At 45.0% G+C, this 24,584-nt stretch overlaps 1 protein-coding gene across 4 annotated transcripts in view; it reads left to right on the top strand.

Annotated features, from left to right (window-relative positions):
* Positions 1-487: 487 nt before the first annotated feature.
* Positions 488-24,584, top strand: part of LOC147421271 (E3 ubiquitin-protein ligase RGLG3-like) — a 42,984-nt gene continuing 18,887 nt past the window's right edge. The window contains exons 1-3 of one of the 4 annotated variants that reach the window (XM_086505096.1): positions 571-712; positions 878-942; positions 20,197-20,281. In XM_086505096.1, coding sequence (XP_086361222.1) covers positions 919-942; positions 20,197-20,281 — 109 coding nt within the window. In that variant the 5' untranslated portion in view covers positions 571-712; positions 878-918. Of the gene's footprint in view, positions 713-877; positions 943-20,196; positions 20,282-24,584 lie in introns of all 4 variants that reach the window. The other 3 variants (XM_086505094.1, XM_086505097.1, XM_086505095.1) reach the window with 3 other exon arrangements.

Here is a 24,584-nt window from a genome sequence, read left to right as displayed (position 1 = left end):
AGAAGCATATCCTATGTTGTTAATTGTAGCAGGCATAAAAAGCACTTTTGTTAAGCAAGGTGGGGGTAGAAGACGATGTATGCTAACTCTGTCGATATCGACATAGTGGAGAGTGAAGGGCAATGTTATCTGATGCAAGCTGCCCGTGCAAATGCACCCCGATTGACCCAATTGTGAAGCACACATTCCACGCATTGCAATGCTTACGGCACATGTTGGCTCACGGCCAAGCATCCCCTTTCTCCTGTCGGCTTGATCGAGCTACCCAAGTGGTAGTTGTCACCGTCCAACCAATGAGTGTCTTGTAAGGCCCCCGGTGGAAGCCCTTTTTAGAGTCTCTCCAGATGGGCAGTGTGGACAATAGTAGGCATGAAATCCTGGTGAACCCCGGGTGAGCTTCCTTTAGTCCTACACCAATCAAGGCAAGTATAAAGTCTTTCCCTTTAATTCTACGCCAAGCCTTCAAATAAACATATTCAGTGATCGTGATTCGTAACTGTACTCTAAAGCGATCTAGTAGTCGCTATCGTATCGCTCACCCCCCGATGGTTCGGAGAAAGGAAGCTTCTCTTTCTCTCCTGCACAGCACAGCATGGGCGGACTGCTCTGCAAGGGGGGAATGCCATCGCCAGCAGAAAACCATTTGTCTTCATTACCAGGCCCCTCGCAGAAGTATCATCTTATTGGCGACAACTTCAACAATATTGAGCAGGCACGTGTTATCTTGCCGTTTTGTGCAGAGAGAGAGAGAGAGAGAGAGAGAGAGAGAGAGAGAGAGAGAGAGTCATTTTGTTTAATTTGTCGTGTTCATCCTGCATCTGCTTTTTAGAGCTACTTGAGGTGAATTTCACCATTTCCCATTGTGTCTTCCCTTCAGGTTTCGACACCACCTTCTCCCTGGTTCTGCACACCTGCGTCATGGAGGCTACCTCGCTAGATTGGGTATCACCCCAACCATCAACCTGGCATTTTGTGTGCACACTTGTTAGTCGGTTAAGGTGGAAGCACCGTACCCTTTCCCTCTCGCTAGGCACACTCTTGTTGGCGGCATAATTGGACATTCCTTCTTGTGCTCCACATGCTTTAGTCCTCTTTGTCCGTAATGTGACTGGCTGGATTCTGGAGTTATCTCGGAGAGTAGATCATCCAGAGCATAGAAAGCTGATAGATGGTCAGGAGAGGCAGATACATCTTTCAGTAAGTATTACTAGATCAAATAAGAGAGAGCTAGGAGGGAGGAAGCAAAGAATACAAGGCCTTACTTAGGTCCCCACATGTATATAGACTTAGGGATCCTATTCCATAGAATCCATCCTTTTCGCCTCTTAGACTTCAATAATCGACAACCGGTAACCATAGGGATTCTAACTGTGGATATGAGAGGTGGCGGTGGATGCGGGGGCAAAGGTGGTGCAAGTGGAGGGCAACCATGCAAAAAAAACATTGCCAAGTGGAATAGTAGTGGAATTTCTTGGATTATTAGTTGATATCTGGTGCCAAAGATGTAACACTTGAGGCATAACTGGAGGCATCATAAAATCTAAGAATCATGGCAAAAATTCTGTAAATAATGCAAATGTTTCAGAAGATGCCTCCAAAGAATTTTGTAATGAGAAATTGTGAATATTATTCCGAATCCATAGCTTCAAGTTGTAAATAGATGTTGGACCGGTTTGCTTGTTGGGAAAGCAAACAGCTGGCACAACGTACCGAAAAAAAATAGCAATAGAACAAATCTGCAAATACTTCACACTTGAACCAAAAGAAAAATTAACTCTTGAGATGAGGCATAGAGTGGCGGAGTTCCACTTCCAGATGCATTGGCCTTTGAACTAGGCGCTCCTTATAGGCTTTCTTTATTATTGATCTTCTTGAATACAATTGCTTGGAGGAGCTACTTATCCAAAAAGTGAGTGTGTAAAACAACCACTCTTTTGTAGGCCATTGGCCTTTGCTTTTACAACGAACTAAAAAGCCCTAGAAATTTATATCCGAAAAAGTCTAATTGATATGAAAGCTTGCATTCTCAAAACGTCAAAATCTAATTGCTTTCGACATTGTTGCCCAAAAAAGTTGTGTCCAACTGCCGTGTCATCAGCCCAGGACTCATGGTGCAAATCTCAGCGCGAATCATGGGCTGCTATGTGTCACTTGATTTTCTCTCCAGTGCGACGACTCGGATTGGGCTCCATTCTCTTCCTCTTTGCAGTGCGAGTGTGCAAGACATGACATCTTACACCACACTGTACATGAGAAGGAAAGCTAGTAGTCAATAGCTCTTAACCTGTGGCAGGCTGCAAATGAAGCCCTCTCTAGTAGAAATCGAGCGCTAGCTTCTCTTGCATGAGGAAAGTCCACCATAGAGTGCCACTTGGCACATTTACAGGCCATTTCCCGTTTCGTGCTTCCTGCTTAAAAATCTCGCAACTGGTTGCCCAAAAATAGCAATAGAGTTTTTAAATGTTCCTCTTGTCATTCTGGAGGTAATGACGCGAACAGATTTCGTGGCCCAAAAATAGCAATTCCCTAAATTTTATGGGATGCTTCCATTGGACTCCCACTGATCATCTGACCATCTATCCCCATTGGGAACGATCCAAAAATGCAATGTGGCCCAACTGTCGGGTACTTTCCTTTGGTGACCCCACCTTGACTTTGTGCCTTTATTGAGTTCACTTTCTAGTATCCACCAACTTGCTAAGTGCAACGGGGGGACCTACGTGATCTTGAACTAAGCCTAGACATCCTCTTACTATATGAATTCCAATGCCGACCAACTTCTCGTCTGCGGGTGAAAATACTATTTACATTGGCCATACAATGTCCGACCATTTGCACCTTAAAAAAGAGGGTCTCAAATGTAAAACAAAAATCATTGGAAAGAAACCAACAAATAAAGTTAGCAATTGCCACGTCCTCGTGACATACCCCCCTTTTGAAATTGCAAACGTCCTCGATTGCATACCATAAATACACGCCATTGATGATCTTGTGTTGTTAGCACTCTTTTATCATCGCATGTATCCGCAAGAAAGGTCGTAACACATAGATACAAATGACTTAATGAGACCTTCATATTTTTGTCATTTCTTCTGTTACACTGAATTCATATGTACATTCGATGTGCTAGCCCTATCATTAGCCCTCCTTTGCACACGTTGGGTTGGGGCATAGGTAGGATGTAACCCAAAGGCTTCAGGGTAAAGCTGCAATACATTTTGTGACTCTGACAGTTCATGCTCTTCCATCCACTTTGCATCCATAGGCGTATAGTTCTTGAACTTCACCAAGTAGTGTTTTGCAACCTGTCCTTTAACTTTTCTGTCCTTGTGTGCCAAAACTTGCTCAGGTACCAGGATCTCATCAAGTTCCTCAACTTCTGATTGATCCTCATCTGGCATATCTTCTGGCACATCACCCATGAAGGGTCTTAGAAGACTCACGTGAAACGCATTATGAATCTTCCACGCATCAAGCAATTTCAGCTTGTAAGCCACATCGCTGATCTTATCAAGCACTTGAAAAGGCCCATAATACTGCATGCTGAGTTTAGGAAACAGTCGTTCCTTGCCCTTCATCTTCTTTAACCTTGCCTCTTTGAACCTTAAGAGAACCCAATCGCCAGGTGATAACAGCAATTCACAACAGTGACGATCAACAATCTTTTTTTGTTTTGCATGAGTCTTCTCCAAGGCAACTTGAACTTTCTTATAGATTTCATCCATCTTCTCAACATATCGATCTGCCTCAAAGATCTTGTCCTTTGTATGCAAAATGGGAGGAACCTTTTTGCCGCCTTCAACAATCTCGAAAGGTGCCTTGGCAGCCGATGAATGCACCGTATTATTGTACGCATACTCAAGCATAGGCAAATAATATTCCCACTTGCCCTTATTGTCTGACACATAGCATTTCAACAGATCGAAGACGAAAGAATCAGCCTCTTCTGACTGTCCATCCGTTTGTGGATGAAACGAAGACGAGAACTTGAGCGTAGTGCTCATGTTCTCAAACAATCCTCTCCAGAACAAACTTGTCATGCGAGGATCACCATCACTGACAATTGATTGTGGCAAACCATGGTACTTAAACACATTGTACATGAATAAGCGTGCCATCTGATCAGATTTTATCTTCTTCTTGACAGGGATAAAATGGGCATGCTTGCTGAACCTGCAGATAATGGTCCATATATCATCATTCCCTGTTGGGATTCTTGAAAGATCAAAGATAGAGTCCATTATCCGGAATGGGCAGTGGTTGTAACAACCCTGGTGCCTTTTGCCTGTCAATTTCACAAACTGCTGATGTGTCAAAGCCTAAAGAATGGAGCCAACTTACAGATGCCGGCCGAGGGCCTAAACCCTAAGAAGAACAAGTAGCAGAAGAAGAAGTCCTACCAACTTATGGGGACCCCGTCTGATGGGGCCCCAATGACATAAAGGGATTAAAATAAAGCAGGATTCACACACCCACTCACTCAAAGTTGATGATTTGGCAGCTGTACAGAAGTTTCGAAAATTACGTTGACTGCTGACGTGGCAGAATTGTACGGATTTTCGCTTTTCACGCTGGCGGTGCTGACGTGGCAGGACTGCATGGATTTCCGTGAATTGTGCTGATAGCTTTTTGGCATTTCTTTGGACCAAAAGCTTTTGAGTTTTAAAGGCTTTTTACTGTAACTGCTTTTCATGCCAAGGGCCTTTAAATATGGGATTAGGGCTCATTCTCTGGCATGCTTCCTGGAGAAGGTGCAAAGTCTGGAGTACCGGGTTGTACTGTGTTAATGCAATATAAAGAAATACCGAAAGGGGCGCCAAGGTTTGGGGCCAATACTCTCTGGGGTGGAATTCCGCCACTCCGTGTCGCATGTTGTCTCTCTCTCTCACTTCAGTTGTTATTGAAGTGCTAAAAGTCTGTTCTGTTTGTTCTTTTCTATTGCCATGCGGTGCGCGTCTTGTGACAGTGGTATCAGAGCATCAGGCGTCTGTTTTTCTGAAAGCATACCGGTCCTATCTAAGAGCAGACAGAGCTATTGGAATTTTATTTGAGGTATCTGTGGCCTCCGACCCCGGACTTATAAGCCACTCTCACCCTTACTTCATCGCGCATCGGGCGTGCTCCCGTCTTCATTGCTGTGTCTTACAGGGCATAAGCCATAAAGAACCCAAGACTTGGAATTCATGGATTCGGTAGAATATTTGCAGCTTCTGCTCAACGAGCTTCACGATATTCTTTCGCGGCATCCTCAGCAGAATCTTCCGATGCTGCAAAGTTTTGAACAATTTTTGAACTACATGTTACCCCCTCTGATGCCCCAGGTGGTACCTCCTCCTCCACACCAGCTTCCAACCGGCAACCTTCTCAGCCGTTTGTTCCGATCGGGGGAGTCTTCAGGAATATGGTGCAACCATCTGACCCTGATCCAGTGCAACCGCCATTGCCCCCACCTCCACCACCAGCTACAATGGTTGGAGCCCATATGGATACCCTTATTATCCATACCCGGGATATGCGCCTAACCAACCCAAAGATTTCAAAGAAGGCGGCACAACAATCAAATTTTTCACTTTTTCCGGCGTGAAAGATCGCAAGAAAGCATTGCAGTTCCTATAGCAATTCGACAACATCTATGCTTTGGAGAACTCTATAGAAGAATCCAAGATTTCTCGAGCAGCGGGTTTTCTTAAAGATAATGCTATGCAATGGTGGAGTTCAATCGTGACACAACCACATGCTCCAAGGACCTGTCAAGCTTTCAAGACAATTTTTGCACGTAGTTACATGACTTCTATGTTTGAAGTCTGGATTTTGGCAGAGTGGGGCAACTTGAAAATGCTTGCCAGCGAAAACATGGACGAATATAACCAAAGGTTCTCGACGTGTACCTTCCGGTGTCCTTTAGATCTGTTCCCTGGAGACGCAATGCAAGCGATACACCATTGGACTATCATCACCATTGCAAGAATATTGTCTATCCAAGCAAGTCTCTACCATGCAAGAACTTTTGGACCATGCAACGGTTGGCTACAAACTGATGAAGGGAAAGCTAGAGTTTACCACAGAGAATCTCCGGCCATGAACCACAACTCTCGCCAACAAAGAACAAATTCTCGAGAGTCTCGTGAAAGTCAACCACAAAGGCCTCGTTTGACGCCTCAACAACGAGACACCTGACTACAAGAAGGCCAATGCTTTGGATGCTTTCAAACAAGGCATAATCATTCAAATTGTCCCAAACGCACTGATAGACCAGAGGAGCCGACGCCCGCACCAACAGTCGACAGAACCCGGACGCCACCTCCTACTAAGAGAGCTAGACCCGCTATTGGACTAGTTCTTGATATTGATGGCATACGCCTTGAAAGTACAAATGAATTGTGTCGAGCATATGGCAAAGTCAATGGCTTCAAACTTCAAAGCCCTTATTTTCTTTGACCCCGGAGCTACAGAGAACTTCATTCATCCAGAATTCTTAAAGCAGATACACTTTGATTATGATGCAGAGGGTGGAGAAATTGAAGCTGAGCTAGCCACAGGGCAAACTCAGAAAGTGGTACCGCTCATTGGTGCTCTTCCAGTGACTATTCAAAATTATCATGGAAAAGCTGATTTCCACATCATGAAATTGGGCAATTGCGATGTTCCTTTGGGCATGCCTTGGCACGACAAGAATGATGCGACTCTCCAAGTTTGGAACCGAACCAACACTGTGATGCAGAAGCACAAGCCAGTTGTCCTCAAAGTTCGGTTGTCTGAACAAAACCTCGAATGAACTCTCTACTTGTTTTTTTTTCTTTATAGCTAGAAAGTATTATTTGAAATGGATGGTATCTGTTTTGAACTTGTCTTGGTGCCGATTTGAAATGTTTGACTCTGGTTTTAATACTGGTTTCAATGATTGGTGATTTTACTCCCGGGTGGAGTAGTGAGAAATGTTGTTTTGCTATTGTTTGAAGTTTGAACCTTTGAACGACGCAGATGGGATGTCTAGGGAGCGTTTGGTTGTATGCTTGAAAATAATTGTTGTTGTGACTCCCAGATCGGACGTGGATGGTTATCCGAGAGGAGTATTAAGAAGTTTGAGCAGTGGTTAGAGGGAGTCGTTGAATATCTCCGGGCCCGGACCTTGTTAGGTTATGCGGGAGGAGTGTTCATCGGCGGCTTTATGTTTTTATGTCTTGTAACATGCATATGTGAGCATTTGTGTTGCATTGTGATGTGCCAACCACTGAACATTCCTAATTGGATGAGATTGCCTGCGTATGTAATTTTAGTGCATCAAGACACCCGTGTAAGATCAGTACGCTTTGGGTGTGATGGCTAATTTTACTACGCCGGAATATCAAGAGTTCCGATCTGGATGAGAGGAAAAGCTAACTCCTTGATCAAAAGAGCCGAAAGGAGAAGCTAACTCCTTAACAAAAAGAGCAATTTGATTGTCCCTCAGAACGACCCTCGGAAATTTTTGAGCTAACTTGAGTTGTTTTGCAGATATGCTATAATCGCGGACGATTACTCTCTTTCAAGAAGGGGAGATGTCACAAACTGCTGACGTGTCAAAGCCTAAAGAATGGAGCCAACTTACAGATGCCGGCCGAGGGGCCTAAACCCTAAGAAGAACAAGTAGCAGAAGAAGAAGAAGTCCTACCAACTTATAGGGACCCCGTCCGATGGGGCCCCAGTGACATAAAGGGATTAAAATAAAGCAGGACTCACACACACACTCACGCAAAGTTGATGACGTGTAGCTGTACGGAAGTTCCGGAAATTACGCTAACTGTTGACGTGGCAGAATTGTACGAATTTTCGCTTTTCACGTTGGCGGTGCTAACGCGGCAAGATTGTACGGATTTTTGTAAATGGCGCTGGCAGATTTTTGGCATTGCTTTTGGACCAGAAGCTGTTGAGTTTTAAAGGCTTTTTACTGCAACGCTTTTGAGGCCAAGGTCCTTTAAATATGAGGTTAGGGCTCATTCTTTGGCATGCTTCCTGGAGAAGGTGCAAAGTCTGGAGTACCGGCTTGTACTGTATTGATGCAATATAAAGAAATACTGAAAGGGGCACCAAGGTTTGGGGCCAATACTCTCTGGGATGGAATTCCGCCACTCCGTGTCGCGTGTCGTCTCTCTCTCTCAATTCAGTTGTTATTGAAGTGCTAAAAGTCTGTTCAGTCTGATCTTTTCTAGTGGCACGTGGTGCCCGTCTTTTGACAATCAAACTTGACCTTTTGGCAAATCAAGCATGCTCGCACAAAGACATCCACATCTCTCCTCAAGGTAGGCCAATAGAAGAATGTCTCTACCGCTTTAACTGTCGCATCAATACCACGATACCCTGCATACGGTGGGACATGACTGTGCCATGACCTTATGTCGCAATGCTCTAGTGACACAAAGTCTGCAATGCATCATTATAAAATCATCTCTGAGGAGGTAGTGCTCATGATATTGCCCCTCTTGCAACTGTTCAAAGATCCTTGCAAAATCTTCATCAGTAGCATATTGTTCCTTCATGTCAATCTACTCATGATGATAAGGAATTGACACAACTGAAATTTGTGGCTTCCTTCATAACGCATCAACCACAACATTCTTCTTGCCTTCCACATGCATAATCTGAAAGTGGAACATAGAAAGAATGTTTGCCCATCGCATATGCTTTTCAAATAACTTTGACTGTGTCAAGAAGTAACGCAAGGTGTGATGGTCTGTCTGGACAGCAAAATCAACACCTAAGAGGTAGTGCTTACAACTAGAAAGCGCATTAATTACGGCCAAGAGCTCTTTTTCATAGACTTGCATAGTCTTCTCTGGTCCTTGCAAAATTCGGCTTTCATAAGCTACTACCCGTCCATCTTGCATTAGCACTGCACTGATGCTACTGCCACACACGTCACACTAGACCACAATTGACTTCCTGAGATCTGGCAAAACAATTATTGGATCTGAAGTCAACTTTTCCTTTAAGAGACTAAGAGCTGAAATCTCTTTGTGGGTCCATTTGAAAGTGACCTCTTTCTTTTGCAAAGCAGCGTGAAGAGGTGATGCTATCTTTGCAAAATTCCTGATAAACCTTCTATAGTGGGAACACAATCCCAAGAAGCTGCTGACATCGTGCACAGTCTTCAAGTCTGGCCATGTCTTAATAGCTTCAAACTTTGCAGAATCCATTCTGACACCATCCTTTGAGACTATTTGGCCAAGAAAGTGGATCTCTTTCAGGAAGAATTCAGTTTTCTTAGGATTGACAAGTAACTTGTGACTGCGCAGCTCTTCGAACACAATGGCCAAGTAACGCCTATGCTCCTCTCATTCTTCGAGTAGACCATCATGTAATTGAAGAACGTCCCAACAAACTGTTGATGCGAGTGGAAAATCCGGTCCATCATTCTGTTGAACGTGGCAGGAGCATTTGTTAGACCAAATGGCATCACTAGAAACTCATAAAGACCAAATGTCATTCTAAACGCAGTCTTGTGCACATCCTCTGGCCTTATACGAATCTAATGGTACCCACTCTTAAGGTATATCCTGTTGAAAATTGCAGCATTTCTTGCAAATTTATCTAACACAGATAAATTTGACTGACAATTATCTGAGACATCACATGCAAAAATCAAGTACACAGAAAGATGATTCTTTATTACAGAAGTGATAGCGGAAGCAGATACAAAAGGGACAGACTCCCCTTTGAGCTTTACATCCAAAACATGAGTTTTGCCCCTATGCTGAAGGGTGATTGTCTTGCCGAAGGCATCCAGCACGCCATGTACTCTGAACATCCACGGAATTCTAAATAGCGCATTGCACCCTTCCAATGGCATGATATAGAACTCTTCTGTGTCCACATATGACTGGATATGCAGACGCAGCTTTCCAATGATGGGAGTAACACACTTGAGTGGCCAGGACATGCCAACCCGCCTTTGATGTGTACCCCATCTCTTCAGCTCCGATGCCCACCTTCATAGCTAACTCTGGTGAGATAAAGTTTGCTTTGGCACCTGGATCAAAGAAGATGAGTGTTGTTTGATCTCTAACTTTACCTCACGCTGTACATAACTCGTTGGCATCTGTACTGGGCCTGTCACCCACCATATTTGGCACCAAACCTGCCGTGGGTTTAGGCTTCTTGCCTTTCTGATCCTCTTTATCATCTGAGTCAGCTGGTCTTTTCCTTTGTGGACAATTGGTAGCAAAGTGACTAGGCTGCTCGCATATAAATCATTTGTTTTCAGCCATTAAGATCTTCTTTTCCTTGAGCGACTTACGGACAAAAGGCTTCCTTTTACTGTTTCTTTGCCTGCGCTCCAGAAGTCCCGGCTGAATCCTTATCTTTGGTGGCCTTTTCTGACCCCTGTGACGCTTCATGAGCCATTTTCACAATGGGCTTCTTCGCTGAATTTTTCTTTTGCTGGCCTCCTTTCTCATTGCTCGGAAACCCACTGTCCTCTCCTTTCAACAAGGCAAGACCAGTGTTAGCAACTTCCATGAGCTGGGTGAGGGTAGCCACTCTGTTCTTGGTACAGTAGTCCTGAAGCCCTTTAGGCAGCCCACAACAATACTTCTCTATCTGCTGTGTCAACGGCACAAATCTGTAGGAGGTCATTGAGAGTAACGCTTTACAAAACCTTCAATTGTACTCCAGCAAGCTCTTGCATGTAGCCGAAGTAAGCTGGTGCCAACCTTTCATGACGTCGGCTTCAAATTTATATAGATGTAGACATTTGTTTAAAGTAGACCCAAGTGGCGGGTGTCTGTCCTTGCATTAACAATGTCGTCCACCATGCAAGCGCATTGTCCTTCAAGAAAGTGGTAGCTTTCTTGACCTTAGAGGCCTCTGTAAAATTCCCTCCTCCATAAGCTGTATCAAACTGCTATAGGAAAGTGAGAGCCTTTGCTTTATCCTCGAAGCTGTTGAAAGTCCTAAACTTTACAGCTGCACCACCTTCTTTGTAAGCTTTCGGCTTTTCCAATGCCCCCAAAGTGTCATAAGGAATAGTCTGCAACATGGGCATTGTAGTAGGCAGCATCGACACATCTTGACCATTAACATTTTGCGTCAGAGGACCATATCTGGTGGTTGTCCAGAAAAACCAGCCATGCCAAAATGAGCCTGTGGCACCCCAAACTGGCCTTGGTTGCTCTGAAAACCTTACTGCATGTCGATGCTCCCAAACACTGTTCCTGGCATGTACGGCCGACTTCCAGGCGCATAACCAGCTATACTCTGGAACACAGATCTACCCCCAAAATATCAAAGATGTACCATGGGTGGTGGAAAAACTGGATGCATTGCCTGGTAACCAGTTCCCTATCCATTCAAGACAGCATGCGGGCTCTGAAAGGTGGCGGGCTGAACTGGCATAGCTTGTGAAATAGGCGTTCTAGCCACCTGTTCAAGGACAGGAGGAATCTGTTTTGGAGCCCTTGACTCCGCAACATGCGAGTGTTCCCTATCCTGCTGAGGCGCATGAAGTACTTGGGCTTGAGCCTCAACAAGCTTTGTTCGTGGTGTAGGTCACCTACTTTGTTGTAGCACTGGTGGCGCTTGCAAGAACTCCATAAACCTTGGGTTTTTCACCAGTTGCGAAAACACATTCACCGCGGCAACTAACCGAGTCTTGAACGCATCATCCTCAAGTTGTCCAGTCATAAAGCCCTGTACTGGAGGGACATTCACATCAACAGGAGGTACCGACAAGCGTGGCCATGAGCTCTCGCCAATCTCAAACACCATAGGAGTTTCCTGTCTGTCCTTCGAAGAGGAATCCTCTTCCATAATGCCCTTCTCTTTGTCGGCCAGTGTAATCCCGTGTTCCTATACTCTTTGTCTTTACCCAAAACAACCGAGGCTCACTTCTTGAGGAAAAAGTGATTGATGTCTCGGGAATGCAACCATGAAACCGGCCCGTAGGGCGGTAGACTTTGGCTTTCACCCAAAATTCTTTACTTTACTTTAGATTTTCACACACAGAGAGAACTTTGCAAAGGTAACCTACCACGGGAATTAACACTTAAAGCACACACACGGCTCGGAAGCTAGAATGCTCCGAGCAGACGCCGACACTTTGTAGGCCCCATAATTGGCACCCCTTTCGGTATTTCTTTATTCTTTAGGAGGGTAAATTACAAAGAAGAGTCCTGGGAATCCTTTAGCTGTATCCAGCTAGATACCACCTGTTCTGGCAAAATTTTGGCAGCATAACAGCCCCAGAACTTGCCCGAAACCAATTTCCCTGCTGGAACTCGCTTCCACCGACATAAACCCTCTAATTCCTGCCCAAAAACAATAAATTCAGCACGTTGTATTTACTGGTTTTTGCCAGTCCCTGAACTGCCCTCTAGGAGTGGGGCACTGTTCCCAAGGGTTCTGGCGCCCGTATGGCTGAAAAACGGTCAAAATACAACGCATAACCTGCGCTGAAGTTGCACCTGTACAGTGAGGTTATCACCGTGACCGGTGCTTGCTTTTGGAGCAGCCGTTAGCTACTCCTGTTCCTGCTTAGAGAGGCTTTTGCCTCAGCAAAAACGCATGTAACCACACAGCTGTACATGAGTCAAATGAAGAGCCCTCTTGTGGGGCATCACATTACTGCACATAGGGGAGAGAGACAGTAGCGTGAGGTGTGCAGGACATGACTTCTTGCACCACATTGTACATGAGAAGAAAAGCAAGCAATCAATAGCTCTTAACTTGTGTGGCAGGCTGCAAATGAAGCCCTCTCTAGTAGAAATCGAGCGCTAGCTTCTGTTGCATGAGGAAAGTCCACCAAAGAGTGCCACTTGGCACATTTGCATGCCATTTCCCGTTTCGTGCTTGCTGCTTAAAAATCTCCCAATTGGTTGCCCAATTGACTTTGCAGTAGAGTTCTTAAATGTTCCTCTTGTCATTCCGGAGGTAATGATGCGAACAGATTTCGTGGCCCATCTATCCCCATTGGGACCGCATCCAAAAATGCAATGTGGCCCAACTGTCGGGTACTTCCCTTTGGTGACCCCACCTTGACTTTGTGCATTTATTGAGTTCACTTCCTAGTATCCACGAGCTTGCTAAGTGCGACAGGGGGACCTACGTGATCTTGAACTGAGCCTAGACATCCTCTTACTATACGAATTTCAATGCCGACCAACTTCCCGTCTGTGGGTGAAACTATCATTCACATTGGCCATACAATGTCCGACCATTTGCAACTTAAAAAAGAGGGTCTCAAAAGTAAAACAAAAATCATTGGAAAGAAAGCAACAACTAAAGTTAGCAATTTGCCACGTCCTCGTGACATAGTTAACAATTGCCATGTACTCGTGACATGACATCCCCTCCTTTTTAAAGTGAGGTACTGGTACCGAGCTGCATGGAGTCCTTATGGTCTGCTAACAACTCTGGGTAGTCTTTGAAAAAGTCTTCGTCAACCCACACGGCTTCGTGGGTTTCCTCGATCTTTGGACTTCAAAAAGTACTATTGCACTTGTTTCTTTGAACCATGGGGAAACCGATGCAACAAGACCTGCTCCAGTTCCATGACTTCGGCTTCATCTATGATTTCTGGTTCTTCTTCTTCGGAAATGTCCTTTGGAGGTGTACCATGAAACACTTTCAACCAAGAAACATGGAAAACGTTGTGCATTGACCGTGAGTTAGGCAACTGCAATTTCATAGAAACATCATTTATCTTTTTAATGACAGGAAATGGACCATACATTCTGAAAGACAACTTAGGACACTTCTTCCCGACTTGCTTAAGACGTTGCTACATGATTCTCAAATAGACCCAATCTCCTTCCTTCATAGTAACATCCTGGCGATGCTTGTTAGCCTTGCTTAGCCGAAGCATCACACTCTCAATAATCTCATCCAATGACTGACTTTCAGCCATAGTTACATGGGACGGCGGGTTGGGGTCGGGAACGGGGTCAGGACGGCAAAAGTCAGGAAACGGGGACGGGGTTCGGAACGGCAAAAAAAAAGAGAGATTTTTTTTGGCATTTTTTGATCTACACACATGCCACACACATAGAGCATCACTTTGACCATAAATTTACACTAAATAGACCAAAGAACACGAGTCATATAGGCTGAAATGTGCTAATAAAACATCGATGATCGATCGATACAAAATGAGAAGTGCATGCCACAAGGGCTCAAGAGTCAAAAAGCCTAAAGGACTTAGGACAAGCCTGAGGCCTCAAGGATAACAAAAAGTACAAAGGGCTATGTAGTAGGTAGAGTCGTAGACTCAAGAGTCTAGACTCGAGAGTCGAGTGATCAATGATCATCAAACTCAAGAAGTGCTCACCTGCTGAATCTCCACATCGTCGTCGTAGTCGAGGTCGTCAGCAACGTACGAGGGCTCCGGCTCGGGAGGCTCGCATTGAGGCTCGAAATCCTCCTCTAGCTCCTCCAAAAGAGTATCGGCCATAGATGGATTCTCTTGTGCCATCTCCCACTCAGTGAAAGGATCTGCCTTGTGTGTGATGCTCTTGGCAAGCATGCGCAAGTTAGCGCTCACAAACACCAAATCATTGGCCCTCTGAACCCCAAGGCGATTCCTCTTCTTAGAGGCAATGTGGCTGTGCACACTCCATAGTTGCTCCAAGCAACTAGTGGTACATGCTTGGCTAAGGACACGAACAGCCAAGCGCTGCAAATGTGGGCCATCTCCTCCATAGTCCTCCCACCACAAAACCGAGCCAATCTTGTTGCGATCAAGCTGTGCATCTACACATCCATAGGAGCCCTTCTTTTGCCTGTAGTTGAGTAGCTCGTCTCTAATCTTGCGCCTAATGTCACTGCTAGGCTCAAGGCGCTCCAATGCAAGCCGCCATCCTTTGCTCACCTCCTTGTCGGTCTCTTGACGCCTTCCTTGAAACTCAGGGTCAAGCACATAAGCTGCCGCATGAAGTGGAGAGTAGTATCCATTCCACCTCGACTCACACAAGCCATGAATCTCCGCATACTGAACAGGGTCAGGCACAAGCTTCTCAAGTGCCTCTATCATCCGATCCATGGCTTCGTAGACTTTGCCAATGCATGGCTGCAAGCCATCCACCACTCGAAGTAGGTGTAGAATAGGCTTGACCATGGCGTCAAGAGTCTTCACCTCCTCCCACCAAGCGGCGTCGTCGGCCCATTCTCGGCATTTCAATCCTACTGCTGATGTAGACTCCGGCATGGCCTGGAACTCATCACTGAGAAAGAGGCCCCTTAAGGCTCCGCCACATGTAGACAAGCGGCCTAGCATAAGCCAATTGAATGCAAATCTTGTCTCTGAATATTTGAGCAAAGACAAGTGGCTCCTCTTTGAGAATTCATGGCGCACTTTTTGATGGTTGAGCACAAAGGAGACAATTCGAGAGGCGTCACCAATGGTGGGTGAAATCCATGACAAGTTCCCTATGTCCTTGAGGAGGTTATTGAGGCAATGCGTCATGCAAAATGTGACATGGATGCTGGGATACATGCCCTCAATGATAGCTCCGGCTGCCCTGTTTGACGCCTCTCCATTTGCAACCATACAAAGGACATTCTCCGGGCCAGTGATCTCTATGGTGCTTGTCCACTCCGCAGCAAGCATCTCGGCGGCCTTGCCACTATCAGATGCATCATGTGACTCCACAAAGTACATCTCCCCCCGAGAGTAGGCCACCACCCCGTGGATGGACCGCTTGCGGGTGTCGCTCCATCCATCTACAAGAAGAGAGACGCCATTGGTCTCCCACAAATCCTTTGTTGCTTGGGCCGCTTGCTCCACGGCAAGCTTCTCTTTGTCAAGGAGGGTGGTGCGAAGCCTCTCCGATGAAGGTGGCACATAAGAGGAGCCATATTCCCCTATTTTCGTAACCATGGTTCGAAAGTATGGAGACCTATCCACACAAAATAGAGCATGTTGCGTTAGTATGGAGAGTCGAGAAATTATAACCCATTATGAATACAAAATGGAAGATTGCAATGTGTATATGCCAAGGGAAACTCACCGCGAAGCATGGAAGGCAATGTGGTCGTGGAAGAAGAATCGGGCAACCGACCTATCCACCTCTTCCTTCAATTTAGGATTCCAATTTTCGTTGAGAGTGGTTTGGCGATGCGGAAGGGAAGAGGACGGTGTAGATCCATGGCTCTTGAAGGTTTGAGAGATGTCGTCAAGGTTGGCTTCCCTTTGCTCTCGCGGTGTCGCCGTGGCGAAGGGATCAACGGCAACAAAACGGCCCCTCTTGGCCGCTTCCGCAACCTCATACACCGTGAGTTTCTCAAGAAGATCCAACCTCTTCTCGGGAGCTACATTAGGGCAAAACTTCACCTCGTGACCGGGTTCATGAAGAAGATGGGCTCGCACTTTGTTTGAACCACCCGATCTCTTGTATGGACATAGCTTGCACGTCCATGGTCTTGCACCGCCACCTTTGCCACGCGAGCTAAAGTCGACTTCATCCCACCACGACCACGTTTGCACGGCGGGCCTCCTTCGAGAAGAAGCGGCTTGAGAAGTGGAGTTGGCTTGAGATGACATGATGGTGGAGAGACTCGAGAGAGTAGAGCTTAGAAGTTAGAAGGGTTAGAGGAGAGCTTGTGTGGAGAGAGTAAAGGAGAGCTTCAAAGTGGGTAGAAGAGGGAGAGGAGAGCTTCAAAGTTCAAACTTGAGCCTTGAGCTTGAGGGAAATGGAATGAGCTTGAGCCTTGAGCTTGAGGGAAATGGAATGAGCATTGAGCATTGAGACTATGAGTATTAAGAGGCCCAAGGGAGCCTTTTATAGCCTCCCAAGGGCCAAGGCTTAAAAAATATGGCAGTTGGGGCTACACAGAGCCGTTGCAAACAGTAAAAAACGGCCATTTTTTAGAATCCGACCTCGGCCGACCCCTGCCGTCCTCGTTCGGTCCGTCCGACCCCAGTCCGGACCCGGCCGTCCCCGGTCCGTCCCCCCTGCGACCCGCCCGTCCGGCCCGTTTTTCGTCCGTCCCTCGGCGTTCCGAGCCGTTACCGGCCCTGTTACAGCCGTCCCCCGGCCCTAGGGCCCGTCCCCCCCGTCCCCTGTAACTATGCTTTCAGCATTGGCATCAGGCAATTGATTGACCAAACGAGTCAAAAGAGACTAGAACGGACGGCCAAATGCTACCTCATATGGAGTTCTACCAATGGAAGAGGAATAAGAGTCATTCAAAATTGCTTGGACCAATGGGAGATAGAGCTCCCAATGATACCGTTGATCATGCACATAAGACTTTAAAACGTCAAAAGCCAATTGATTGTAAATTTTTGTTTGACCATCTGACTGCGGATGAAAAGCAGATGAAAAATTTAACTTTGTGCCAAAATTTTCAAAGAGAGCTCACCAAAAATTTGACGTGAACTTAACATCCCTATCTGAAACGATTTTTGGCAAACCACAGAGGGGATACCAATGCTTAATGAACAATCGTGCTACATCTTGTGCAGTGACTGTGGCCTTACAAGGAATTAACATGTAAAATTTGCTGAAACGATCAAGCACTATGTGTTCCTTGCATGCAAACTAGGTGGAAGATTAGTCACAAAATCCATAAAGATATCTTGAAAAGGTCCTTCGAGAATAAGCAATGGCATCAAGAGACCCTGCTACCTACGGCCAATAAAAGAGTCTTTCTATTTTTTCCAAAGTGGTGTTTATTCCCTTGTGCCCACCCGTGAGAGTCATGAGCATCGTGCAATATGGCTGTCATGAGAGAGGGAAACACAAAGAGATGGTGACGAAAATAAAACAAACCTTCACAAATGAGATAGTTGCTGGGACCTTGGGAAGCAAGAGCTTGCAACCATTGCTTACCAAACTCGGAATCTGCATACTGATTCTTCATGCTGTCAAAAGAGACACCCTGAATAGAAACTGTGGATCTTGACTCAAGAGCTAGGATTTGTCCTTTGCAACCAAACACATCTGCAACAGGGTTAGCTTTACCAGGCACATACTCAATCAAACCACCAAATTGCTCAAAAAACTGTGACCACCGTGCTTGGCGATCACTCCAATTTGCACTAGGCATAGACTGGAGCCACTTGAGGGCTTGATAATCTGTGTGAACTGTGAACTCTCTACCACACAGAAAATGTTTCCAATGCTTGAGAGAATGAATAACAAACATAAGTTTTTTGTCATAAACTGAATAGTTCTTTTTAGCACTATTTAACTTCCGACTGCCATGCTGTTGAAGCACAGTACCTATGGCGACATCGCTTGCATCCGTCCATACCTCAAAGGGGTCGTCCCAAGAGGCAAGGATGAGACACGGCGCTCCTGTCACCGCAACCTCGAGAGCTGCGAAAGCCTCAACGACTCTCTTGGCAAAACGACGCGCTGTCGGCGAGTTTTCACCCCTTTCAAAACATCAGTCATGGGTGCGGCAATGCGTGAAAAACTCTCTATGTGCAAACTATATGCTTGACATAAACCAAGAAAAGAACGAACATCATATGCAGTTTTGGGCAAATCCCAATTACGAACCTGTTCTACCTTTGCGGGATCAAGCTTGACACCTTCTGCAGAAATGATATAACCCAGATACGTAATTTCAGTGAGAAAAAATTCAGACTTCTAGGTGCAAGGTACAACTGATTTTCATCCAAACAGGCTAAAATCTTTTCTACATCCTTTTCATGTTGTTCCCACGATGCAGAGAATATGAGAATGTCATCAAGAAAGATAAATACGTACACATCGATCATATCACCAAAACGGCCTACCATGAGACGGTTGAATGTATCCACGGCACATGTCAATCCGCATAACCACATACTCCCATTGCCCTAGAAAGTGGCCGTTGTCCATTTGAATTTTCCGTGCTTTCACCCAATCATGAGTTGTTAGGTGGGTTGTGGTCCTTGCAGGATTCGTCAACTGAATCCATGCGTGTCGCAAGAAGAAGGATCAGATTCTCCTTGGAAGAAAATCGAATGAAGCTTTGATATCACTAGAAGAGACTTGGACACCCCAAGTCAGGAATCTGGCACGACACACGAGAGAATTATTAAAAAACACTTCACAAACTTTATCACAATTCAATAGAGTCGACACGACTTGGCGTAGTTACGTGCTCAGAGGTATTGGCCCCAAGTCTTGCGCTCCTTTTGTTTTTTTATTTTAATATTAATGCTTGGGCAAAGTACAAAGTCCAAGGGTCCTCTCTGCTCGGTGCTTTTTGGCAAAACTGAGAGAGGAGTGGTCCTTGATACAACCCATAGGCTCTAGGACTTCTAAAAGCAGTACATGAAAAGCTTCAATTCTCAAAAGCATCTGGTCCACAAGCTAGCACTCTCAAAAGCTGGCAGCTCAAATCACGGAAATCCATACACTATGCCACATCAACAGTCAGCGCGTTTTGTGGATGTTTGTACAACCTGCCACATCAGCAACTTCACGTGATTGACTCTTGCTTTATTTTTAATCGCCTTGTGTCCCCTGGGCCTCGTCGGAAGGGATCCCATATGTTGGAACAACTTATAAAGTCAGTTTTATCTGCTAGGGATTGTCTGGGTGGTCATGCCACGTATCACTTTGTGACATTCAATGCCTCTTGATGGTTCTACCTCTTGATTTCCTTAAATAGATCTCTTGGTGGTGCCAATTGCTTCTTATCTATCATCTTCGTCATTGATTGTTACCTCTCTTTTGTGCCTCCTTAGCTCCATAGCTAAAGATGGTGTACACACTTAGTGGTGGGCTTTCACTTGACATCGAGCAACAGCCTTAGCAGCAAGCTCTTTACTCATTGATACTACTTGTGAATTTTGGTTATTCTAGGGTTTTAGAGTGCAGCTAGAGAGTACTTTTGGTGGGGAATGCCTATCTTTTAGAGGTAGCTGTCATCCTCTGTCTTCCTTAGTTGGCGTGGCACTTTTTAGTCTTTTTAGGAGACGTTTTTTCCCCTAGCCCTTTCTGTTTATTTAGTTTTTCAGTTTTTGCCTGTGTGGCTAGTTAAATATGGTTTAGTTAGATGTTTCCTTTGGGTATGCTTTGTACTTAGTCCTGTACTTGTCCTCAAAATCAACATCATTTGGGCATTCTGAGGTGTCTTTCAAGTAATAGAAATCGGCCCCATTTCTTTGTGTGTGTGTGTGTGTGTGTGTGTGTGTGTGTGTGTGTGTGTGTGTGTGAGAGAGAGAGAGAGAGAGAGAGAGAGAGAGAGAGAGAGAGAGAGAGAGAGAGAGCGATTGTATATACCCAGGTGACGGATGCACTAAGAGGAGCTGGGCTTGAGACCTCGAATTTGATAGTGGGCATCGATTTTACAAAGAGTAATGAGTGGACAGGTTTGTTAGGAAATTAAGACTTTTTATGACCCTGGATACTTTTTACTTTTTTTTGTACAACTTTAAAATAATCTATGTCATAGACGTGCGTAGCTATTCAGTTGTATGTTTTGGCATCAAGGACAATTGATAGTGATATGTTGTTCATTTGAAGTGGATGGTTGATGTGGTACAGTGGGATGATACGCATGTATTAAGTAGGTATACAATGTTTATCTTATTGAGGCACACATTCAACATTTTTGTCCTTGACGCCAACACACATAGCTGTCCAATGTAAAAGATAGTTACAATTGTTTATTTCAAGTGGGTAGGTTAACAGGATAATATATAGCCGCATGATACTATTACAGTGAGTCGAAACATAAGTATTAAGGAGACAGTACACATCTTATTGAGGCACACATTTTAACATTTTTATCCCATGTCTCTAGAGTTCTAAGTTTAGTTAATAAAGCTTTTACACTTGTGTCGTACCCTTGGTGTCATGCTCACAATATTGGGCTTGAGGGGGTGATTAGACTGTAATCTTTCTTCCTCCTACTTTATTAGACCAATTCATGCTTAGTCAGGCTAGCTGAGGCATGACCTCATTGGCAATGGAGGCCATGACTCAACAGCTATTGCTTCTCCTCTTCAGGACACAACAAAGAAGGGAGCCACTTTCACTTGGACTTCTGAAGACATCAATGTCTTTGAAAACTTTGAAACAGAAGTTATCAAGGTGGAACCGTACGTAAAATATGGTAGCTATCGGTGTGTGAGGTACGCAATCCTAGATGGATTGAGGTTTTAGGTACGTTTATATGTGTGGGTACACACACACACACACACACACATACATGTACATTCTAAAACAATGTGTGACCTTTATAATAATATGATTGCAAATTTCAATACCACAAAGTGACAAGGCTTGATCAATGCCCATTGCCAAGACTACAAGAAGCACTCTCTCCACTTTCTCTTTTTGCTCTCCCTATACTCTCTGGTTTTACTATGCAGGACTGCAGGGGCTTCAAACTCAAAGGCATTTAATAATAGGGGTAAAAAAGTTGTCACCCCACATAAGCTACCATATATAGATGGTCGCCCTCTATTTTTATTTTAAAACAAAAAAAATGTACGTACGGATGGCATCCATACAATAAGATCCGTACTATATGGATGTACTGTACGGATGGCATCCGTATGTGGACAAAGAGGCTACACTCAAGGGTCTTGCGCCTTACTACCGGTCTCAGCTCAAGAATAACGTGGATGAGTTTGTGGGCGCTTGTTTAGTGTGTCAACATAACCGACAGAATACAACGGGACTCTTATTGCCTTTACCTATACAAGGCCGACCATGGGAGAGTATAGGTATGGATCTCATCTTTGATCTCCCCAAGACTCAAGGTGGACAGGATGGCATATGATCTATTGTGAATAGATTCAACAAGCAGGGTCACTCTGCATCAGTGAAGAACTAATGAAGACCGATCCTTTGGCAAGGCTGTTTGTCTCGCACATTTTTCGACTACATGGGATGCCCAATTCTCACTTGGCCAAGCTATTTGTCTTCAGATTTTTCGATCACATGGCATGCCTGAATCTATAGTGCTAGATAGAGAACCCAAAGCTTGTTTTGGAGAGCAATATGGGAGAATATAGGCACTCGCCTTGACTTCTCGTCCTCGTTTAATCCACAGAAAGATGGGCCATCGGAGATAGCCAACTCAGTGGTTTTGGTCTTGTTGAAGTCTTATATCTCTGATCATAAAACTCAATGGGAGATGTACTTGCCTTTGGTGGAGTTTTTTATAATAACACAGTTCAACGTCTATGGGGAAGGTGCCATTTGAGATTGTCGAGGGTCTCAAGAAGGTTCCACTGATTCTGAGCACCAAGGACAAGATTTTTGAAGCAAATCAGTATATAGAGGATCTAGACACTACTTTTGCCAAGGCTTGTAGACGTCTCTAGCACTACATAAAAAGGCAATCAATGTGACTTGCAGTTGAAGGAAAATGATGTGAGTGCTACTTCGGAAAGCATGCCTACGAAAGCGGAAGGGTAAGGAGAGGCTTTTTCCAAAGCTTAGTATGCAATACTATGAGCCCTTCCAGGTACAAAAGAAGATAAATGATGTATCTTCCGACCGAAGTTACGAGTTACTTGGAAGATTCACATTGCATTCCATGTGAGTCTCTTGAGGCCTTTCAAAGGGGAAGTACGAATGAACAAGGGACCATATGAGAATCCAGAAGTAAGAGAGACGGAAGAGATTCTCATTCTAGAATAGATACTGGCGCACAAGGAAAGGAAAGTGAAAGGTAAGCTGGTCCCCATATATTTGGACAAGTTCAAAAATTATGCGGCTCTTGATGCCAAGTGGATGGAGGAGGACTTAGTAGATTCTCCTCAAATAATAGAGCTTACCTTGAGGCTTTTGCTTTAGCTCCGCTATTCCAAAAGTTACCGATGAATCACCAGGTTGAATATGGTGGGGTGCGTAGGGGAGCCACTCAACTCCTTTGTCACAGGTTACCTCCATGGGAATGATTTCTCTGTGATGTTTCAAGGATACTGAGAGGTTGACAGTGTTCTGCCAAATGACATCATGAAAAGATGTACATTGAAATGGGAATTCGTAAATGAATTTGTTACATGTGCTCTTGCATGTGTGTATTATTCGAGTACGTGTCGGAAAGATGGAATGAATGCAGCAATTTATCTATGCACTTGATGGGTGATATGAATGTTGTAATAACAAAATTTAGTAAATAAAGAGGTGTGAAAAGTTCGGTGCGGTCTGGATGTGATTGCCAAATAAGTTACAATGATCATCATTCTCATCTAAGATATGCATGGGGATGATGATGTGAATGTTCAGTGACTGTCGTCTTTGTGCAAGTACTGGATGTGTGCAGGCTAGTACATGAGTGTGAGTACACGTGTGCGGAAGAGAGAGAGAGAGAGAGAGAGAGAGAGAGAGAGAGAGACCACAAACGCAAGATATGGTGAATAGGGGGCGATCAGTCCCCCATGACTACCACGAGCAGAAGACCCTCAGTACAATCGGTATAATCTCTGTGATATGAGAGATGTGGAAGTGGGTACCCCCCTGGCCCTATAAATAGGTGCCCAAGGGGAGGTAGGGCAAGGCTTGATAAAAGTCCCCACGACCCAACAGAAAAATGATATATGGAAATTTATGTGGGCTCCCGGACACCGATGTAGTCTAAATGCATATGCAAAGGGTGGCCAGACCGGAGGCACACTAGCAGTACATACATGCCCTAGACCTATGAAGCAGCAGAGTGGTGTAAGTCTAACACCCCCTCTCAGCACCTGATGTTGAACAAACCGCATGAAGCCGAAGATGTGAGACAAATGATGAAGAAATTTGCTGCCATGTCCACTGAAGGACATTACTCTGGTGAACTCTGCAAGTGTAGCAGCAATCTAAGCTGTCACGACCGCCAAGAAATCTCCGTGGTAAAGTGCCATCACGAGCAGTGTAGCAAACTATTGTACGTTGCCGATACAGGGTGAAGATACTGCATGAAGGTCTCGAACTGAGTGTGAAAACAACTCCTTGTCGTAAAAGAAGTGTTAATAGATCTGCAAGTGTCCTACCCAATAGGATCTGTGGTGTTTGTAGTCAAACCGTTTGGAGAAAATGGAGAAGCCTAGGAACCGTCATGAGAATGACCAGAGGCCTGTCAATGCATGAACTTGCAACCCAAGGTGGCCAGGTGGCTAAGCTGTGTAAAACTCAGGAAGGCCAGATGTAGCAATCTGCACCGTAAACGTCCTCCGAAACAAGAAAAGCCAGACTAAACAGTCTGCACTGTAGAAGCTATTGTAAGCTACAGTAGTCACCGGAAGACTCACAGGACACCGAATGGTGTCCTGTCAATAGGTAGGGTAATCCAAGATGAGGGGAAGGCAAGACTCAACAGTTTGCGCTGTGAAGGGCCTCTGAGAAGAGGTGTGCTCAGACCAAGCTGTCTGCACCAAAATCATCCTGTAGAAGTAGGGAAGCCAGACTGAGAAGTCTACATTGTGAAGATCCTCTGAGAAGAGGAAAGACCAATTTGTTTGCACCGTCTTGCCTGTATATCCTGCCTCCAATCCTCCGGTGTCAACCAAAACAGAATCCGTGCCAACAACGCCACAAACCGCGACTCGGTGTGGCTCTCAATGTGAATGAGTTGGGAGTGGCCTATTGCCTAGGTCGGGGGATAAGTCTGCTGTAAGGTTACTGAGGGTGAGTGTAAGAAACTCTGAAGGTAGCAATTCAAATGATCAGGAGTGT

Source organism: Adiantum capillus-veneris, chromosome 28 (genome assembly GCF_014529385.1).
Source record: "Adiantum capillus-veneris isolate H3 chromosome 28, ASM1452938v2, whole genome shotgun sequence".
Taxonomy (NCBI): Eukaryota; Viridiplantae; Streptophyta; class Polypodiopsida; order Polypodiales; family Pteridaceae; genus Adiantum; species Adiantum capillus-veneris.
Note: the sequence above shows the minus strand (reverse complement) of the source record. Positions and strands in the feature narration are given on the sequence as shown.